This window comes from Micropterus salmoides, unplaced genomic scaffold, assembly GCF_014851395.1.
Source record: "Micropterus salmoides isolate LMB-PRFRI ecotype aquatic unplaced genomic scaffold, ASM1485139v1 Ms_hic_scaffold_1, whole genome shotgun sequence".
Taxonomy (NCBI): Eukaryota; Metazoa; Chordata; class Actinopteri; order Centrarchiformes; family Centrarchidae; genus Micropterus; species Micropterus salmoides.
This window is the reverse complement of record NW_024040040.1, coordinates 9,688,715-9,708,222: the sequence shown is the minus strand read 5'-3', so window position 1 is coordinate 9,708,222 and position 19,508 is coordinate 9,688,715. Positions and strand designations below refer to the sequence as shown.

At 40.6% G+C, this 19,508-nt stretch overlaps 1 protein-coding gene across 1 annotated transcript in view; it reads left to right on the top strand.

Annotated features, from left to right (window-relative positions):
* Positions 1 to 13,741, top strand: part of cckbra (cholecystokinin B receptor a) — a 43,420-nt gene extending 29,679 nt beyond the window's left edge. The window contains exons 4-5 of the mRNA XM_038717438.1: positions 6,423 to 6,550; positions 7,340 to 13,741. Coding sequence (XP_038573366.1) covers positions 6,423 to 6,550; positions 7,340 to 7,917 — 706 coding nt within the window. The 3' untranslated portion in view covers positions 7,918 to 13,741. The remainder of the gene's footprint in view (positions 1 to 6,422; positions 6,551 to 7,339) is intronic.
* Positions 13,742 to 19,508: the final 5,767 nt, after the last annotated feature.

The following is a 19,508-nucleotide window of genomic DNA, read 5'->3' as shown; positions in this document are numbered from 1 at the left end:
CATTACCATGACAAGCAAAAAGTAGCTTAATTTTTTGAGCAGTGCAATCAGATCACTTTCTGCTGATTGCTCACAGTTGGAAAACAGAGTGCATGCTGATTTGGTAATTTTCGTAAAATAGCTCAAATTTCTTGCACAAACCTCCAGCAGATCCACTGTTCTCAGGCAATTCAAACAGCGTTTGTAGTACACTGTGTGTTTGTAACTGGAATAAAAAAGTTTGCTGTAATATATTAGTTTTAACTTGTTCCAGTTTCTTCATGTGGAATACATCATCACTGTACTTCAAAAAGACATTTGTACCAGCCACTCTGGTCTCTCATAACGTCTGCAAACCATGCCTCTTTGGTGAAGCAGTTTTATCTCTGCAAAGGGAGGTTAACTCAAAGTGGATGGTGCAACTGAGCTAATAAGCTACAATAGCTTCCGCCATTTTGGGCTCTCAAAGGTCAGCCTGTGTACTCACTCTCCGCCCCCCCCCGTCCTACACCTCGTCCTACACCTCTGCTAATGATGGAAAGAAGGCTCATAAATTCTTGTCATTTTAGGTTTGAACCCCTGGGATGAAGCTGTAAAGGTGGTTACAGGGGTGATGTCTGAAAAATGAATGAAATCATTAAGTGGGAGTCTCTTTCTTTAAGATGAAAAAGGTGACCCGGCAGCTCCCGTTGAGGCATAATTACAGACTGTGTGGGTCCGTTTTCTAGCATAGCAGGGGTCATACCAAAAAAAACAGAGGAGCCAGGAAAGAAAAGTAGAGACGACATCATTAGACAAAGACACTGTAGATAATGTGTCTGCCTTCGGTATCTGTGCATGTTACCATTTTGCTGTCATTTTGAATGAACATGATTGTTTCTCTGCTCCTGACTGTACACTGAAAAGGATTAAAGCAGGAGAGAAGCGATTATTGCTGTTACAGTCTGAATTGCTCTGTGTTAGGAAAGGCATCCATCCATCTACATTCATGCCCTCTGAGGCATGTTGTTAAAAAGCACCACAGGTAGAGGGATAAGCAGCCACAGACAAGATATGTTCTTGCATCTTGGGATGTACTACTCAGGGATTTTCATAGATCTGTCCATACACACACAACTTTTCCTGCAGGATGGCGCAATTAAAAAGAAGAAGAAGCTGCACATGGCAAAACCTTGTACGTCTCTCTACTTGACAGCTTTTTGTGGTCGAACACTCTGAAGATTTCTCTTTTCTTTGTCTATCAAACCGCAAAGCTTCTCTGGGAAAGGCGAGGCAGTGGGAGACCAGTTAATTAGTCTGCTCGGGGAGGAGGAGGAGGAGGAGGAGGAGGCAGAAAGTCGAGACTCAGATGTCAAAAGTCCAGATGTGTCACTGACTAGGAGGACCTTTCAAGTTTTAATTCACAGTTTCATCTTGACTTGTCATGGCCATCTTTTAAATTACACCAGGGTTTAGGGGTTAAAACCTCAATTCCAAGGAGATAACACCTCTTTCATCCACCTCTCATTACATGAAAATGGCCCTTTTTTTGCACCTAATGAAGCAAGGCATAGAGTTACTGAAGCATCCATTTTTAGACTGAAATCTTAGTCTGAGATGATAAGCGAATTATATCAAGACACGTAAGAGCCATAAAGTTGTTAATGAACCATTTTTCTCTAGTCAAAGGCAAATCTAATGATTTTCTTAATGATTTTTATAATTATTCTCATGCATGGTGTGCACTGTACACAGACTGGAGTTTTACACAACAAAATATCTGGAGGGTTGAATAATCCTATTCATTGAGAGAACTCAGCCACTAGATAAGTAGACATTATAATATGACTAGATAACATTTTTGCATTAAAGAGAAACTTGGTTATGGGCACACTTATAGAAGTATAATAAATAACAACAGAAATTATATTGCTGATACTTTATGATGTTATACTTTAGATAATCATATACACGTCATCTGAATTCCCATGTACACATAAATCAATCACCCGCCACCCACCCAAATTATCTTCTCCAATTTAGAGACCTGCACCCTCATGGACATTTCACTCCATCTCTCATGGTCCCTGTAGGCTGTGTTCCCATTTAATTACTCGAGCAGCGCAAGCTGTCCAGATGATGTCTGTATTGTGTGTTGTACTAATGTATGAGTGTTTCCAATAACGATTTACTTTAATGATTAGAGAGGCCGCTGTCTGCAATTTTAAATGTTTCCAGTGAAAGAAAAAGCTGTGACAGTGTCTCTCTTAATGGGGAGACGCCTCACCCTGTTTCACCCACAAGCAACCCATCCGCTATTAATCACGATGTTAATTCTTATTATCCTTGTTGTTTGATGTTTGCATCTTCAACAGGAAGGGGACTGTGTTTTGCTGATCAATTACTGCGTCTTTTTAGGAGAATATTAACTGTAAATAAAAAACAAAATTATTTTACTCAAAATATATATAATATATTGAGAAAGAGGCAGGGCTTTTTCAGGGAATGGACATTTGATTGACATATGATATGACATGATTGTACAAAATGTCATGACAGTCCATCCAATAGTTGTTGGAGATACCTCAGTCTGCAGAGACTTGACGCTGCCATCCACAGAGTCCTACACCACTTAGCTTCAAACTCAAACAAAACAAAATCAAAAACTCTGCAAAGGAAGACAATGATCCAATTTTCATATCTCCCTGTCCCAGGTGAAGTTTATTTGTAGTGCAGAAATGGGTAACACGTGCATGTCATTTTCTTTGATGATTAATATAAACCTAACACACCTTCAGTGGTTGATAATCATGGAGCTTTCAGGTGATGCGGGAACAGTCAAAAGAGGGAGTAACATATGAATATTCATCATGTTTTTTTCATGTCCCTCTGCCTCATCCATCTGGGTTTCCCCCTTGAGGCAAAACAAGCACAAATATCCACCAGCAGTGGTGTGTTGCCGCACTCCTGCACGTTCACTTCCAGACAGCTTTTGTCTAACAGATTTTCCACAGTATCAAACAGCCAGCTGATGAGAGACTTTGGCTGAAGCCTTTTTTTAAATGAGAAGTGAAAGAGCGGGGCTGTGCAGAGTTCAGAGGGTTTGCCGGGGAAGACTAGATTAGAATATCAGAGAATGAATGAAACCCGACCTCTTCCTCTCTGCTGTCGCTTTCATGTGCTGACTGATGTGCACCGCAGACATCGGTGGTTGTGAAGAGGATTCTCTGATTATGACGAATCAAAAGGGAGATGTGGCTGCGTGATGGTAAAGATTTATTACGATCAAAGTGACATCTGTACAGTTTCTTATTTATTTATTTATTCATGGGTTACTCTTTCTTGTTTTCTCTTTTACAATAATTGCATATTCCCTCCTCCTCTCTTTATCATTCTCCCTTCAGTTCACTTAATTTTACTTATAGGTTTTATTCGCTTCAGAGAGAGCGTACACTTTTATAATCCCAAGCGGTTTCTCATGCTCACTCAGTCATTGTACTTCGCTGGTTGTTCAAACAAAGATGAAGATACAGATGGTGCCAAACTGACAGATGCTCTGAGCCCTTTGAATTTTGTACACTCCTTACAAATTCCCCTCGTTCAACATTTTGTTCCATTTTCCCCCCACTACTCAGTTCACTACTTTTTCTTTGAGGTGTCATCAATCTCACCACGATCAATTATACACATTTCTTTCTGTTGTGTCATAGCCATGGGTACCGTCTGTCAACACGTTCTCATCCCAGTGCGTCACATATGGACACTTTGGCCTCACTTTTGCACTTGTAAGGCTCTGCGGTCAAGTTAGCATGAATAAATATGCAAAGTCTGGTTAGACTTTCAAAATAAAACTATTGCTTTACGTTGTGAAACGGCATGTGGTTAACATTGTGAAAAATATTGGTCAGGTTTAGGCACCAAAACAACTTGGTTAGGTTTAGGAAAATAACTGTGACATAACTTTAACTTAAGTTTTTTTGTAACCACACGGGTCTTCTGGGTGAAAGTCCGGTTTCTGACCCACCCACCCAGCCACCTCCTTATTTGGACATTTCTGGGTATATATAAGGGTGCGTCCATATGAGGTTGTAACCATGTATGTCAATATGCACTGTTACTGTGTATGTCAACGTGACAGTTTGATAAGGTTGTGTTGAAAACCTTCCCCACATTGAACAGGATGGCTGCCACCCTCTTAAAGAAAATACTGTCTTGTAGTGTCAGACCTGCAGCAGCTGACTGGTCCAACTGGTCCAACTGACTCTGCAGATGTTGGTGACTTAACATGTCCTCCATGTTGAGAACATATGATTGGGCAGTGTATTTAGTTAAATCAAGCATTTCAATTCATTTTAGTATTTTCTCCAGGTTACAGTTTCTTTTACTCCATTTCCCTTTGGGCCCATATGTCTTCACTTGATAAGATAAGACTGTAACTCCATTCATGTAAAAGTACTAAGTGGAAAACAATTGAAAATCTCTCTGCCCTTGGTCAGGTCATTTTTAAACATAGGTGCCACCAGCTTGACTAATAAGAGGATTTTTTTGTAACTAATTTCAGACATCCATTCTTTTACTTTTAAAGGGCTTGAGGCTACATTAGCTGCTACTTGCATAACACACCTCAATCTCCAACAGAACAGGCTGCAGAAAGGTTGCATTGTGGGTCATGCAGGCCCCCAGGTTTGACAAGGCAGAAGAATGCATGGAATAAAAAAGATGTCTCTGGTTCGGCTGCATCAATTTTGATTACTTTTTTTTATTTGTCAAAATTGTAAAAACCTGTTTTCTTCAGAGAACTATTCTGTTGTCAAACTGATCTGAATTGCTTTGCTAATGTTAATACAGGTCTATTGTAATTGATCCTAAGAGTGCAAAGAACAGATTTGGGGAGAACCTTCTTGCTAGTCGTTATTGGAAGAATGAACTCAAAAAGTCACAAGCACACAGAACACTGTTGACAGTTTGAGATGATGCATTATTGCTGCTATTGTGACAGAGGCCGCCTGCAGTTCTCTAAAATCACCCAAAACAATCGGTGTTGCGCAATGACATACCCTAAGCTTAGCTGATTACTCCACCAACTGTACGCTGACAATATAATGTCTATTTATAGAGCAACAGTTCCCTTTCATACTGGCCCTGTTGTTTGGTTGTTTATTGATTTTATTTCTTCTAAAGTGCTGCTAAGTTTCAGATGCCTGATGTCTCTTGATTTAAGTTAAAATGCTATAACATTCCTCAGAATGTAATGATAGTCTTTCCTCTGCCATTGCTGCTGGACTCGTCTGTTTCGTTGGCTGCAGTGGTCTGTGTGACTGTGGGACAAGAGGGCTCTTGTGGCGCTTATCAACTCCGAAAATGTTGGAGCACATTTTTCGATTCACCATAAATTTTTGTAAAACTGCCAATATTCGAAATCTACACAGCTGATTGCCTCAAAACGTCTCAGAAGTGGATGTAGTAATGAAACAACATTTAAAATTGTATAAAAATGTTGGCCTCTTACAGTGCTGTTTTCAGCTCCTCGCTTGAATGCCAAAATGATTGTTGGGATATTTGTGCTGTCCAGTTCATACAAGAATTCCAAATGATGCGTTCTTTGTAAAATGTTTAGCCATCTTATAGGCTTGGTGACTTCATGGCCACATCATGGGGGGCTCCTGTGGGGCTCATCCTATAGGAATCCAAGATTTGGATTCAAATTAAATCACACACTGTGGTGTGATTTAACAGACCAGAGGGGATTTGGTGCAGTTTCCTTGTTAAGGCTTTGCGTTTTACGTGTCGACCTCGCCATTGTTTTCCATGTGGTGACATAATAACATAACAATTTTTATGCAGATGATACTATTGTGTATGCACATGGCTCTCCAACTCAAGCTATGTCTAGATTACAATTCTATCTTACAGTATATTATATAAATGTCTCCTCAATATGTCACTGAACTACTGTTCATCAGCGCAGAGCTCAGGACTGGCTAACTGCTTGTACCCCACCAATAAATACTAACTCTGGGAAAGTCTCAAAAGTCTCATCCCATTTCCTAATTTTTTTTAGATGTGAGATTGTTTCTGATGCTGTTTGTATGTTCTTCAGTGTGGCCTGCTTGCTGTTGTGACACGGTATGACATGATCGGTCCCCCAGGGTGCTGAGGAGCCTGATAGCCTGCAGTGAGAAGCTGTAGCGCTGGATGGGTTCAGTACCTTGGGGATAAAGAGGCCTGTTGGGAGGGATCAACCATCTGGGGGGCCTCCAGCAGCGCTCCAACACATGCACAAAGGTGTATGAGGAAAGAAAGATACACTGTTAAGTTAAGTTCACAAGCACATTTTCAGCCAGTAGCTGGATAAGGTTATGTGTTTGGTTGGTGTTTAGGGCTGATTCGAGATAAAGTAGAGACTTTTACTCTTTGCGTTGTTTTTTTTTACGCCTCTCTCTTTCCATCTGGCTGTTTTTCAGGTATGTGCTGCTGCTGTTCACTCTGTTCTTCATCCCAGGAGTGGTGATGATTGTAGCCTACGGTCTGATCTCCAGAGAGCTCGTACGAGGCATTCAGTTTGAGCTGGGCCAGAACAGAGAGACTACCGGTGAGAACCATCATATATCAATCCAAACAGGAAAAAGCTTTTTGTTCACAGTGATTTAACTCATACTGTGGATGAAAACATCTATTTCACTTTTTATAGACCTGTATGAAGCTGCATTGAATTACATCAGAAAGACAGGAAACAGCAGGTTTTATCAGCAGTCCAGTAAAATATCACAACTGCCAGTAATGACACAAAAAAACTCCAATTAAATACACGCCTGTTGGATCTAATAGACACAAACCCCCATTATCAGGCAGTACAGGCAAACAAATAATAGAACATAACTACAAAGGGTGCCTCAAGCTCAGAATGACATATTTTGCTGCTACCTACAGGTTCTGCACCTGTTACATCCAAAAATACACTTCTTCTCAGTTGTCCTAATATCCACTCGACTTGTTTTCATGCCTGTTTGGAATTTCTAGTGGCCTTACAGCTGGTATTTCCCAAAGAAAAAGAAAAATCTCTGTGTTACAGATGAGACACATCTCTGGGTGCATTGTGTGCATCAGTAGGACCAGTTTCCAAGGAGTCCAGCCTTGTGTGTGTGATTCATCAAGGTTGAGACGATCTGAAATAGCCTTCAGTGGCGACTGCTCATTTATAAACATAGTGTTTTATTCATTTGGAATGCAGCAAAACAATGAACTTCCATTCGTCTTTTAGCGTGTTTAGTCTGTCTAAAAAAAAACAGTTGTTTTAAGACACACTTAAAAATACTAGGCATTTACATTATGTTGAATTCCAAGGAAACTCTCCAAATGTAAACTCTCTGACATTCCACAGGCAAGAAGAACGGTATAGGAAGGGCTGTCACAGGTTCGAATGATGACGACGATGGTTGCTACATCCAGGTGTCTAAAAAACCCTCTTCTGCTCTAGAGCTCCCCACACTCTCTGCCTCGACTGGTGCCATCCAGGCCAAACCTGAGCGCGCCCGCAGCAACACCTCAGAGGCCAAGCTGCAGGCCAAGAGGAGAGTCATCCGCATGCTGATGGTGATTGTGGCGCTCTTCTTCATTTGCTGGATGCCCCTGTACTCAGCCAACACCTGGAAAGCCTTTGACCTGAAGTCAGCCTCCAAAGCCCTCTCAGGCGCGCCCATCTCCTTCATCCACCTGCTGTCCTACACCTCAGCCTGCGTCAACCCCATCATTTACTGCTTCATGAACACGCGCTTCCGCAAGGCCCTGCTGTCCACCTTCGCCTGCTGCTGCCGCAACTGGCTCTGTCGCCAGTGCTGGTGGTGCAGGAAGAGGGAGGCAGGAGAAGACGGCCTCACCGCCGCTTCCATGGCCACGTCGATGGCCACCTCTATGTCGAAGTTCAGCTACACCACCGTTAGCACCACCGGCACCTGCTGAGCCTCAGTGAGAGCTGGGTGGTCGCATCAGTGGCTAACGAGCAGCGGTTACTGTGCGCACCATCTGCTTTTTTCAATCTTGTTTTTCACTCTTCATCTTAATATGCCATGAGTCATGTGCTGAGTAATATCGCTGCCCTCATTTATGAGGCCTTTTTAAAAGGTCTCCTTCAAATTCTGTGTGCATGGTTGCAGAAAGTGAGGCGGGGAAAATGTCGTTTCAGTTTGGTGACATTCTTTTTTCTTCTGTTTAATTGGCAGCATCCGCTTTGTTGCATCCTGAAGAGAACATCAAGTGCCTGTGCTCTTTGTGTGGCTTCGTTTGTCATGGTGGTTTGTTCACTGGCTCAGACAAGACATTATAGTGACAAACTACGTTCAATATATTAATCTTGCGTACTTGTAAATACTGTCTTCATGTTCTTACTGTGCCAAATGTTCCTTTTTGACAGAGAAATACTGCTGAACAGTGAGGACTCATTAACTGAGTAATGATTCAGTATGGATTTCCTTTTGTGTTTAATGTTGCTTCATCTTCATTCATTCAGGGCATTTCTCTCTTGCAGTTATCCGTATTATTCTACTAAATAACTTGGACATTGTTGGGTCAATATCAATGGAAACAGAGTTAGTCCACCTTTTTCCGGACAAGCTTCTTGCTCAGCTTTGACAGTGTTTTGCTCTTATGAGTTTTGTTTCATCACTTCCTGTGTGTAAAACAGATTTCCTGCAAATATCCAAACACCAAAATCCATTCAGTTGGGTTATTTTGTCGGCTTCTTATAACAGGATGTTTTTGCAGCACAGCTTTGTGATTCAGACTGATAAGGCAGGTGCATGTTAACGTAAACATCTTCAAGATAAACATCTGAAGACTGTAATTAAGCCTTACTTCTTGGCATACATAAATAAGAAAGCCTGGTGTTTAGAAACAGGCAATTTTCTTTTACTGCAGTAAAACAAACTGGGATGAAACAGGCTTGGTCATGGGACTTAAACCTCCTATTGCCACTGCTACAAATGTGTATTAAATACCGATGCAGACATTGACATCAGGATGTGAATTAACAGAAAAGGTGCTGATGTTCTATCCATGAAAGGCTGAAGGCACCTGCTTGTTACTCCAATGTGCCCCTGCGACAAATGGCAAACTCACCTGTTCTGCTCAATTATCTCTGTGGTGTCTTTTTATGTATTCTCTCTGCCTTCCGCTTCAGTGCTGCCAATTACTCTGAGCATTACCTAAGCACAAAGGCCCCATTTCCAGGCTTAGACTAACGAGGTGTTTCTCAGGGACCCTGTCCTGCAGTGCAACTCTCACGGCTTTGCCTTTATAAAACTGACGCCAAATGGCTCCGCTAACACACCACATCTGAGCCCTTCAATTCTTTAATGATAATAACAATAAGATCAACAACTTGATTTAACAACAATTAATAACAATTAAAGACAGGGCGAAACAGCTTGCACGGCTCTGTCTAAAGCTAAAAAATCCACTTACAGAACCTCTAAAGCTCTCAGCTTGTGCAGATTTGTGTAAAATGTATAATAATTTATAATGCAGAACCTTTATTGTGGGCTTGTGGTGTCATTTACTTGACAGCCCTGTTGGGCTTTGAAGCTAAAGTTTTGGGACATTTGGGTAAATACACTTGTTATTTTCTGACAGAGAGGTAGATGAGAAGACGTACACCACTGATATCTGTTCATAAAATGCTATAGTCAGCAGCCGGTTAGTTTAGCTTAGCAAAAGACCAATATTTTGTTTATGTAATCAAGCATGTGAATAAACGTATTTCTGAAAATGTAAAAATATTTATTTAAAGGAAAGTTTATGTATTTTTATTTTAACCTTTGTGCTTTTCTTTTAATTATGGCTATGGGTCATGCTACATTTGCACTATTGCGGAAATGCCACTTGAACAAAACAACATATATTGGGGCAAGCAGCCCAAGATTTCAAATTTAACTTAAATTTTACATAAATAATTCCATATGAAAGTAAACACAAGAAGAAGCCTCCTGGATTAGCTATTGAAGCTCCTATTATGAAGTCTTAATAATAGTCCACTTGATAACTAACAACCCTTTGCACCCTAGTTTTATTTAATTTCCTTAGAAGACAATAGCGCAAACAAATCTCTCATACTACTTCTCCTGCACGCACACATGCTAAATCAAGCCACAGCCTTGCATGTAAACAAACCAGTGTGAAGATGAATAGGTAGCTGCAGAAGTAGATCCTCATGCAGTTAGCTGCAGTAACTTATCCAGGTGGCTACTTTGTGTGTTTACTTAGGTTTAGACTCAGAGGCAAGCACTTGAAATAATTTATGTAATATTTAAACATATGTGGAGGGACTTTAGGAGGCTTGCCTGCTTTCCATAAACTCTATAACAATGGTGGCAAGTGCAAAGTTAGCATGATCCATTAGTTACCCTCTAAATACCCACTGAATTTTATGTACACATGAAGTACGTGTTCAATGTTAAGGCAGAGGTGTTTGATTTGGGGTGGATAAGACCCGGGTTCAATTCCCACTGTGAGACATCTGCCAGTGTGTCCCTGAGCAAGACACTTAAACCCTAGTTGCTCCGGAGGCGTGCGACCTCTGACATATATAGAAATTGTGAGCAAAATGATTCATGAGCTATGTGTAAATTGACGTTGTCCAGTGATTGATAGATATTATTTTGTTGACAGGACATGATGTTCATCAACAAATTACAGATTGCCTTAGAAAAATGAATTCATTCATAAATTCAGTTAATTATGCCAAAATATGGACATGAAAGTGTTGCAGTGAATAATTTAACACCCCATTAAGATAAAAAGTAGACAGAATTGTATCAGTTGGCCTCTGCAACACAAAAGTATCTGTATTTGTGTTAAGCAGTGTGATGTAATACTTTTGTCCTACATACGGTGTACGTTGACAGCTTAGCGCTGTCATTTCCTATCACTTTCAAGTTTGGTCCTCTTTTTCATGTCCTCTCTTCGCCTAGCACTCCCTGTCCCTGCAGCCCCACCGCCCACCACCCTCCCTTTTTTTATCCTTTTTCAGTGCAGAAGCGTAGGAATACATGAATGACAATAGCGTGTGGGTGACAGCTGAGATTTGCAGGCACAAGCACTGTCCAAGAGCAGTTTACAGACGGTGGCAGAGGTGACGGCGAGTTCGGCTCGCAGACAGACAATTGGCACACAAAAATCCCTAACAGAGCCTCACTTGTAAACACTTCGTCTGCCGGCTTCCACTCTGTGTGTGCTTTCGTAATTAAGGAATGTGATTTCCATATCTTTGCCAGCACTTGGAGAACCTTGTGGATTCAGTCAGGATTTATTTCACTGTCTGTGCACCCTTTCACCTTCCATCAAATTTGTATTTATCCAAATATTTTGTGAACGGTATGAAATTGGAGCCTATAGTTTAATCTTAAAGTAAATGACCATAGCTGAGTGGGAATAATGAGGATAAGCCTCTTGATCCAGAGGTGGTATTGTTTTGTTTTCCATTGCCTGTAGATTTACAACATCACAAAATAAATATGTCTCTAGCCATGTTCATTATGAAAGAACAGTGTAAAACTTCTGGGTAACCTTGCATAGTAAACATTATGGTAAAAGCCTGCAAGAGAGACCAAAATTTGCTTTTGAAAAAAATGCTGTTTTTGTTGAATTTTATATCTGGTTAGCTATTTACCACACAGTCATAGAGCTCCCCAGTCATTCTCATTCCCAGGGCGTCAAATGCCTACACTTCGTCACGTCCTTCAGCATCTGGCACCAACGTACATGGAACCCTTTAGTCATAGTATGCACTGGGGGTGCAAATGCTAAAAGAAGGCCTACTATAAACAAGAGAAAAGGCAAAAGTAAGCAGGTGGTTTGGGTGGACAGGAGGTTCAGAACTGGACTTCACCCAGGAGACTGTGTTTGTTTCCTGTGTTTTCAATTAAGTATTGTTTGCCATTATTTTCTTTTGAAAGTCTATTGCAAGTATGGGCAAATTTTTTAAATGCAGCGATGATTCAAATTCATTTTTAGGAAATACACTTAAAAAGTAAATAAACACATTTTCCAAAATGTAACATGTTTTCTTTCAGGCTTTATGGAGCACTTCCACTGCAGGCCTCTGTTCAGTAACTGTGAAAGTCACTTGAAAGAAACAGTAGGCTACAGAAATAATAGGTTTTTGCTATATCACAGTTAAGTTTACAGACTCCAAAAAAAAAGCCCTGTCTCTGATGTGAGAAATCTAATTTTTACCCCGTCCCCAGAACAATGCCCGATGCAAATTGAAACTGAAATGAGGCCGAGGCATGGGACGGTGCACACAGTTGGTTTCACTCTTATCTCTACCTCCCTCAACAAGAATCCCATTAGAAGCTTCAGGCGGCACACAAGGAGTCAAAAACAGCACACCTCATTTGCTTCTTCAGTTTAGCAGCACACGAGGAAAAAGATTTGATCATCTCGGGACACAAAAGACTGTAACGTCATCTTCCATAAATGCCACTTATCTGGCAGTGAAATAGTAACCCCCTCATATTTCTGATGATTCATTTGTGTCTCTTAAAAGAAGAGAGCATGTCGTTCACTTTTCAAAGCTACGTATGATAATAATTTAATTGCTTCTACAAGCACCAACAAATAGCTTACAAATAGATAATCTGCTCGTTAAGCCGCTCATTACGATTTGGCTCTCAGTTAACCTCTAACTTTGAGGATTTTCATGTTTCCACTCTAATTGAAGGATTACACACCTTGCTCACCTTGAGCTCACTAAATCTTTACTTAAAAATGCTACAAACAAAGCTGCTTTTTCTTAGTTCTTGAAACGTTTACTGCTTGGAGTTACAGGATGTTCAGCCAGCAGCAAACACTGACAAAGCACTCATAAGTAAACTCATACGTTTCTCAATTATTTATAATGGCTACCTGGAGGACGGCTGCAAGTAAAATGTGCCTCTGCTGAATTTTTTATTTTGTTCTTCTGCAGAATAATTCATAATTGCAAAGAGAGATTTTTGTAGTTTCGCCTCAGGCACAGAATTAAATATTTTGTTTTTGTCTACAGGTTCTGCACGTGAGTGATACCAAGAACTGTAGTTGATGTGAGTTGTCAAAGAACCGGCTCTCATCTGTTCCTTTTCATGTACGCCTTTTGCTCAGCCTAACAGATTTCGTCTTTGTAAAGAAAAATAAAAGGGAAAATGTGTCTTCTGGTAGCTTTCTCTGCTCCTTTTCCTTCTCAACGGTTGAGTTACAAGAGGAGTAGTTGTTCTTTTAAGGACTTTGAGACTTCTTAACACCTTCTGAGAGAGCATTTTACGTGTTTAGGGAAAAAAACTCCATCGTAAAGCAGTAAACAAGTAAGTCAACAAAGTGAGAGATGCTGAGATAGCGAGCAGGCGCAGAGATGAGATGATGAAATCATATATTTAGCTCCTATTAGCATTGGAAACACTTCTTTGATGGTGAAGCTGTCTGTGTTTTTACGTCTCCATGCGATAAATGTTTACCAGAGCAGTCTCCAGGTCTGCTGAACTCCTTTTGGTGCCTGCTTGTGCTACATTGTAATACTATAAAATGCGTAATTGTCTGTTAGTTGAAACAGAACCGTGCTCTCATGTCTGTGAGAGGTTTTAAATGTGAGGTTATTGATGTTTGTGATGTTTTGCTTTCGCTGTACAATTACTATGATGCAGTCTTGTTTTTTCATGGCTACACGTACCGCATTTTTTCATGCCAATTATTTAACAAAAAATAAATGTTGGGGGAGAAAAAACATGATTACGTCTTTATGTTATGTGTGTGAGAGCATGTGTGATTACTTCGATGAAAAGTAGGCTTCTGGTATAAAGTCTACTAGACGATAAATAATATCTGCCTCCAAATGAGTCCTTCTCCACTGAAGTTTAAAAGACTTTCTCATCTCAAGCAGAGGAGAGCTGGACTGTGAATAAACTTGAAAAGGGGCGATGAATAACAAAAATAACAACAAACAATGTCAATTCAGTTTCCCCAGCGAACACAATACGGTATAAATTAAAGTCCTCGGGAGACGAGAGGCCTTAAGGAAGTTAAAACTCACATTTCACAGACCGGGATGAAGAAGAGGCTGAATGCTCAGGAGTTATTGCCATAGCAACACGCCTGGCCGCAACTTCAAGCGTCTCGGACCAGAAAACTCCTTTAAAGACGTGGATTTTGCACTGTGTAAAAACAGAAACACATTTGTTTTTTTCTCAGGCGGTGCAGAAGTCCATGAGACTTTTTAAATATTTTACACAGTCAGAGCACACAGTGAAATATGACACGTTTCCTGAATATTAATGGTAGCTATGCTGTTTACAGTTGTAATGGATGTCAGTTGGCTCTTCTCTGAAAAACAGTCGTGGGTATGAGGAATTGCAAATCCTTACTTAAAATTTATGATTTAAAAATTACTTTTTACTTTTTTAAATCATATTATGGCTATACATGTCTTTTTCTACAAATAATATGTAGAAAATCTAAATAATTCCAGAGAGTTTAGTCATTTAAGTGGCTTATGTTCATTTGTAATGTGCCAATATTAGTTTTAGCCTGTTTTAGGATTAACTTTGTCCAGTGTTTATTCAAAAACTTTAAAAGAGTAAAGTTTCTACCAAAACAGAAAGAAAAAAGAGAGAGTCATGGTTGTTTCAGCCTTTTTGTTTTACATAAAACATTTAGCCGCAGCAAGTAGAGAGGTGTTAGGAAACACCAGCTAATGAATACCAGGTGTGCCAGCTGATTAATCAGTTGCATTAATTACGCTAAAGATGTCACAGGCTGCCTTTTTCAGTAGTAGACATTTTGACTTGTCATAGTCGGAAAAGCACAGGTGTTACTAATAAAATTAACAATGGCTTCGTAAGTCATGGCAGTGTGACAGTGAGTCAGCAATCACAATACCAGGACCCTGAAGCTGAAGCAGCTAAATGGAATTCAGCCACAATTAATTTTATACATTAACTTTTTGTACTGAAAACACAAACAGTACAGTCCTGTGCCAACATCAGCTTAACTGATGCAACTGAGCAATCATGTGGTATTAATTAGCTGTTGTTTCCTGGCACCTATATATGCTTCTGACAATTGCTTTAAAGCTCTTATAGTCAATAATTTTAACAATTAGTGAAATGATTATGTGTAATGTGAGAGAGGCTGCTTGTTTTAATGAACCCACAACTCAAAAACAACAGGGAAAAAATGGTTAATTGAAGTAAACCTGAAAGCTTGAAAATGCAAGATGACTGTGCTTTTTTTTGGAGTGACTAATGAGCCTGGGCTAGCTCTGTTGTGAACATGGGGCCAGTCTCACTGGATTTGCAACATACAAGCTGTGATTTGCATCATAAAAGCATTTCCTCTTGCGCATTTTCACATGTTTTACTAACAAAACACAAAACTAAGCCATATGTGACCCAATAGAATATGCGAGGCTTGTATTGACTTGAAAGTGAACCCGCGAGAGATTTGTGCAACGTGACACTGCCACCATTTATGATCTGCATGGAAGCAATGTTCGCAACATCACAGCAGGAGCATCTGCAACAGATAGAACCGGTCTTTGCAGTCCTCATTCCTGTGTCCCCTTCAGCTACATTGTCTTGAAACCAGCCCGTCTGGTCGACTGTGAAGCGGTTTATTGCTACCCATATTCACATTAATAGTTAGGCCGCAACCTCTAGTGGCCGTATCATGGGAGCACATGAGGAAGCCGGGTGATGTAGTATATAGAGCGACAAAGGCAGCGTAAGGAGGTGGTTTGGCTGGATGGATTGATGGGTCAAACAAACAAAGCACCTTCACCCAGGACACTTACCTATTTATAGATCTTATTTAAATAGTGTTACTGACTTCATGCAACCCAAACCACAATTTTTTCCTAAACCTAACCAAGTGCTTTTGTTGCCTATACCTAACCAAAGAGCTCATACTTTGTTTTTGTATGAAATTAGACCGCTGAATCCTACACTGTTTGTCATGGCTGCTTTCTGCCACAGGGTTCAGTAATGGAAGTCAACACTGGAGTGTCCCCCACCCAACAGAGCAACACAGACCTCTCATTTATCTTCTTTCCAACCCTGTAGCAGGTATTCCTAATGGTCTATCCTCATCTCTAGCTCATAACTCTTCATCCCCTCATCTTCCTCTTCCTTCTCCTCATGTTGACTTGCAAAATAAAACAGTATTTTTCCATGAAATAGGCCTGACCAGCAAGTTTAAGCTATGATAGGCCCTATTGCTTGTAGGCAGGGGTTGTTTCATTTAGGACAATGTAATGAAAATACAGCATTATAGCATTATAAAGAACTGCAGGATCCCTGGACCCAAACAGCCTGAAGGAATAAAAGAAACTTTAGAGATGCATCTCCCTTTTATATTTCATGCTGTGTTGTACAATAAATCCATGTGTTGCTATGGATTGCTGCATAACTGATTCACTGCACCATTTAAGTAACGTTTCTGTTTCCAGAGGCCATAGCATATGTAGGTATTTTCTGTCCAACACATAGAGCGCTTTTGTACAAAAGCCAGTGTGAGCTATATAAAAGCCTTCAGGCCATGCTTTTTTCTTTTCACACACCTTCCGGTGTGAGCAAAACATGGTGCACTGATGAAAGGTGCTATCAAACTCAGCGAATCCTGAGAGGCTAATTCAGATATAATAAGAGCTTTTCAATTTCCCTGTAGAGTGATATAGATCCAAGGGGTGAAAGGGTGCATTGTGAAAGGGCACCTTTCAGAGAGGGAGAGAAAGGAGAGATTTCTTTTATTTGAATGTGCAGAAACCTCCAACCCAGGCAGGTAAAAGACCTAAATGCCTAACACAAAAACCTTCCCCTTCCACTGAGGCTTAATCCTCGGATGAAAGAGCCAAACTACACTTGTTACCAGATTTAAAGCCAATGGTGTTGGTGATGTTTGTTCTATTTCATCAAATCAGGTTAACCTCCATCACAGCACACAGGAGTCAGATATTAACCCTTAAATGCATACCTTGGTATTAGTGACAAGGTCTTAAATTACACCCTGCCTAATTCATTCATTCAAGCACACAATTTGGAACTATTTGTCAAACTATGTGCCGTTTTTGGGTCACCCTCCTAGCTCACCTGATAGCTTGGATACCGTCCACTAGGCTGAGTCCTTACCACCCTCTCTCCTGCCCATCCAATCTCTCTCTGTCACTATCAAGTAAAGGAGAAATGACAAATAAATAGTCTTTTTTTTTAAATGTGCCATTTGTGAATTTTCAAAGCAGAGCTGGAGCATAAGTATGACGAAGCTAGCCGAGACGACACGAGCTCTGAATGGCATAATGTATAAGGAACGGTCCCAAGAGAAGCTAGCACTGATGAGGGAACCTTACAAAACCTCATTTCATGCAAAAAGTGAGCAGAAAACCAAATATTGCTTCAGGGTTCCCATTGAGAGAGATCTGAAACTTCTGAAAAGCCCACAGAGGTTTGTTGCAAAAAAAAAATCTATGTTGAACAACTTTCCTTAAGTTAACTTTAAATTAAATTAACCTTGCCAGCTGGTGCTGTCTGTAAGTAAGTCAGTCAGTGACGTGACATGCAGCCTGATGAATGGCATTTGACGATGGCAAAATTAAGCTACGACAACCCAGTTGTCATTCTTGTCCTGCAACACGGAGCTTTGATGCCTTTAATGACTCCCATCACTAAAGAAGGGTGTGCTAACAGCGCTAATGGCCCTTTGTGGGAGGAAAACTTGTGCTCGACACTCCCACCTTGAACACGCTGGCCCGGGGGAGACAGATTTATCGCAGCAATCACTGAGACGTCCTTCTGTTTTTCAAAGTTTTCTCACCACTGAGGGCTCCGGGTTTTTATTTGCGTGATATGTCATGTTGTTGCTAAGTAACTGAGCTGAAAAGAGCAGTCTCCGCGATACAAAATCTGACATATTCTTTATAAAAACACATGGTGGTTTGAGAACTGTGAAGAGCAGAGATGGGGTGGTTACATTTAAAGCTTTCGTTTGGAGAATATGGCTAAGGAGCGCATGGGAATGAAACCCTGCATGGTATGTATGGGTAGGCATTCATATAATATGGGAATCTCCTCTCCTAGCAATTTTTCTACAAAAAAGTAATCACATGGCCTGTGTTGTGGCAGCTAATGGTAATGGGTTTGGGCTTTACCTACTTCATTTTGGCGTTTGTGATGTCTGTCCTGGCCATCTACAAACTTGGACCAACTGTGCTTGGAAAGTGGAAATTAATTTTCTGCACCAGAGGGAAATGTGAAGACGTGTCAGTATAACAGGTTTATACTCACATCTTTGGCACAACACAGTTCTTCTCCTTTCTGTGTTGGTTCGAGATGCTGTGTGTTTGAGCCGGTTCAATCTCCAACCAGCAAAAGACAGCTTAACCTTACTCTGTTTCTTCGGGAATCACACTTTAACCACAATCGTCGTGAGACTCTGCCTAACAGATGGGGGATGTCCTCTGGAGGAAATCTATTTCTATGACTGATGCTTCGAGCTTGGGTCTTCTTGAAACCCATGAAAGGCATGGGAGGCCATAAAAATAGAAGAAGTTTTTATTTTTTTAAGGAGAATCTTTTCTCACATAAACATTTTGCTGTTTCATATAAGAAGCACTCAGACATAAGCTGCCTCAAAAAGGACTTTGAAGTTTTACTCAGAAGGAAAATGGATTCAAGTGCGGCACTGTGGGGCAGGAGAAGGGAAAAAGATAAAAAATGCTTAATGTGAGGAGCTCTTGGGGTGTTTAATATGCAGATATTGTCATCCCGACTTTGCTAATATGAAACGTTCATGCTTGTCTAATTAAAACTGCACTTTATAACCAAGCTGAAGGTCTCGTGACTGATTTCAGCATGTTCATGAGCTGCATTTCTTACTGTAATAGGGCAGCAATGGATTCCAAGAGTAGCACCCCCTCCCCCGCTAACATGCTAGTGGTTAAACCCAACCCTTTCTCAAAGGAAAGCCAATGAATTACGCTCTGCCACTTTCTGGTTTTACCACGCCTTTTACACGAAAATGTGTTCAGCATCCAAACAGCTGGAATCTGGTGTACACTGTATAAGATCTGTATGTACTACATCTCAAACCCAGCTGATACAATTTATTTTTAATGTAAACCACAGTAACTGGGGACACAGTAAAGCTCAGTCAGTACAGATGAAGCAACAGTAAGAACAACCCTCAAGGAAAATTCACAGGCACTGACATTTTTCTCAATAGCATGTCATCATCAGGGCCAGGGCCAGAACCATTTTGTAAAATGATCTCCTTGTCTAATTTCATACATGTAGTCCGTGTGTAAGGTACGGGAGTGTGGTTCCCAAAATAAAATGAAAGCTTTTCAGTTTTATTTGTGAAAATGTAATTTTCTTTCCATCCTGACATCAGGATGATTTTGTAATTAGGAATACCCGACTGGATAAAATAATTACTGAACGCAGCTGCACACCCAACTCTATTACAAGTCTGCCGGAGAGACGGAGTGCACATCAAACAACACCAGTTCCTGCACAGTTCAAACTGGCAACACCTCA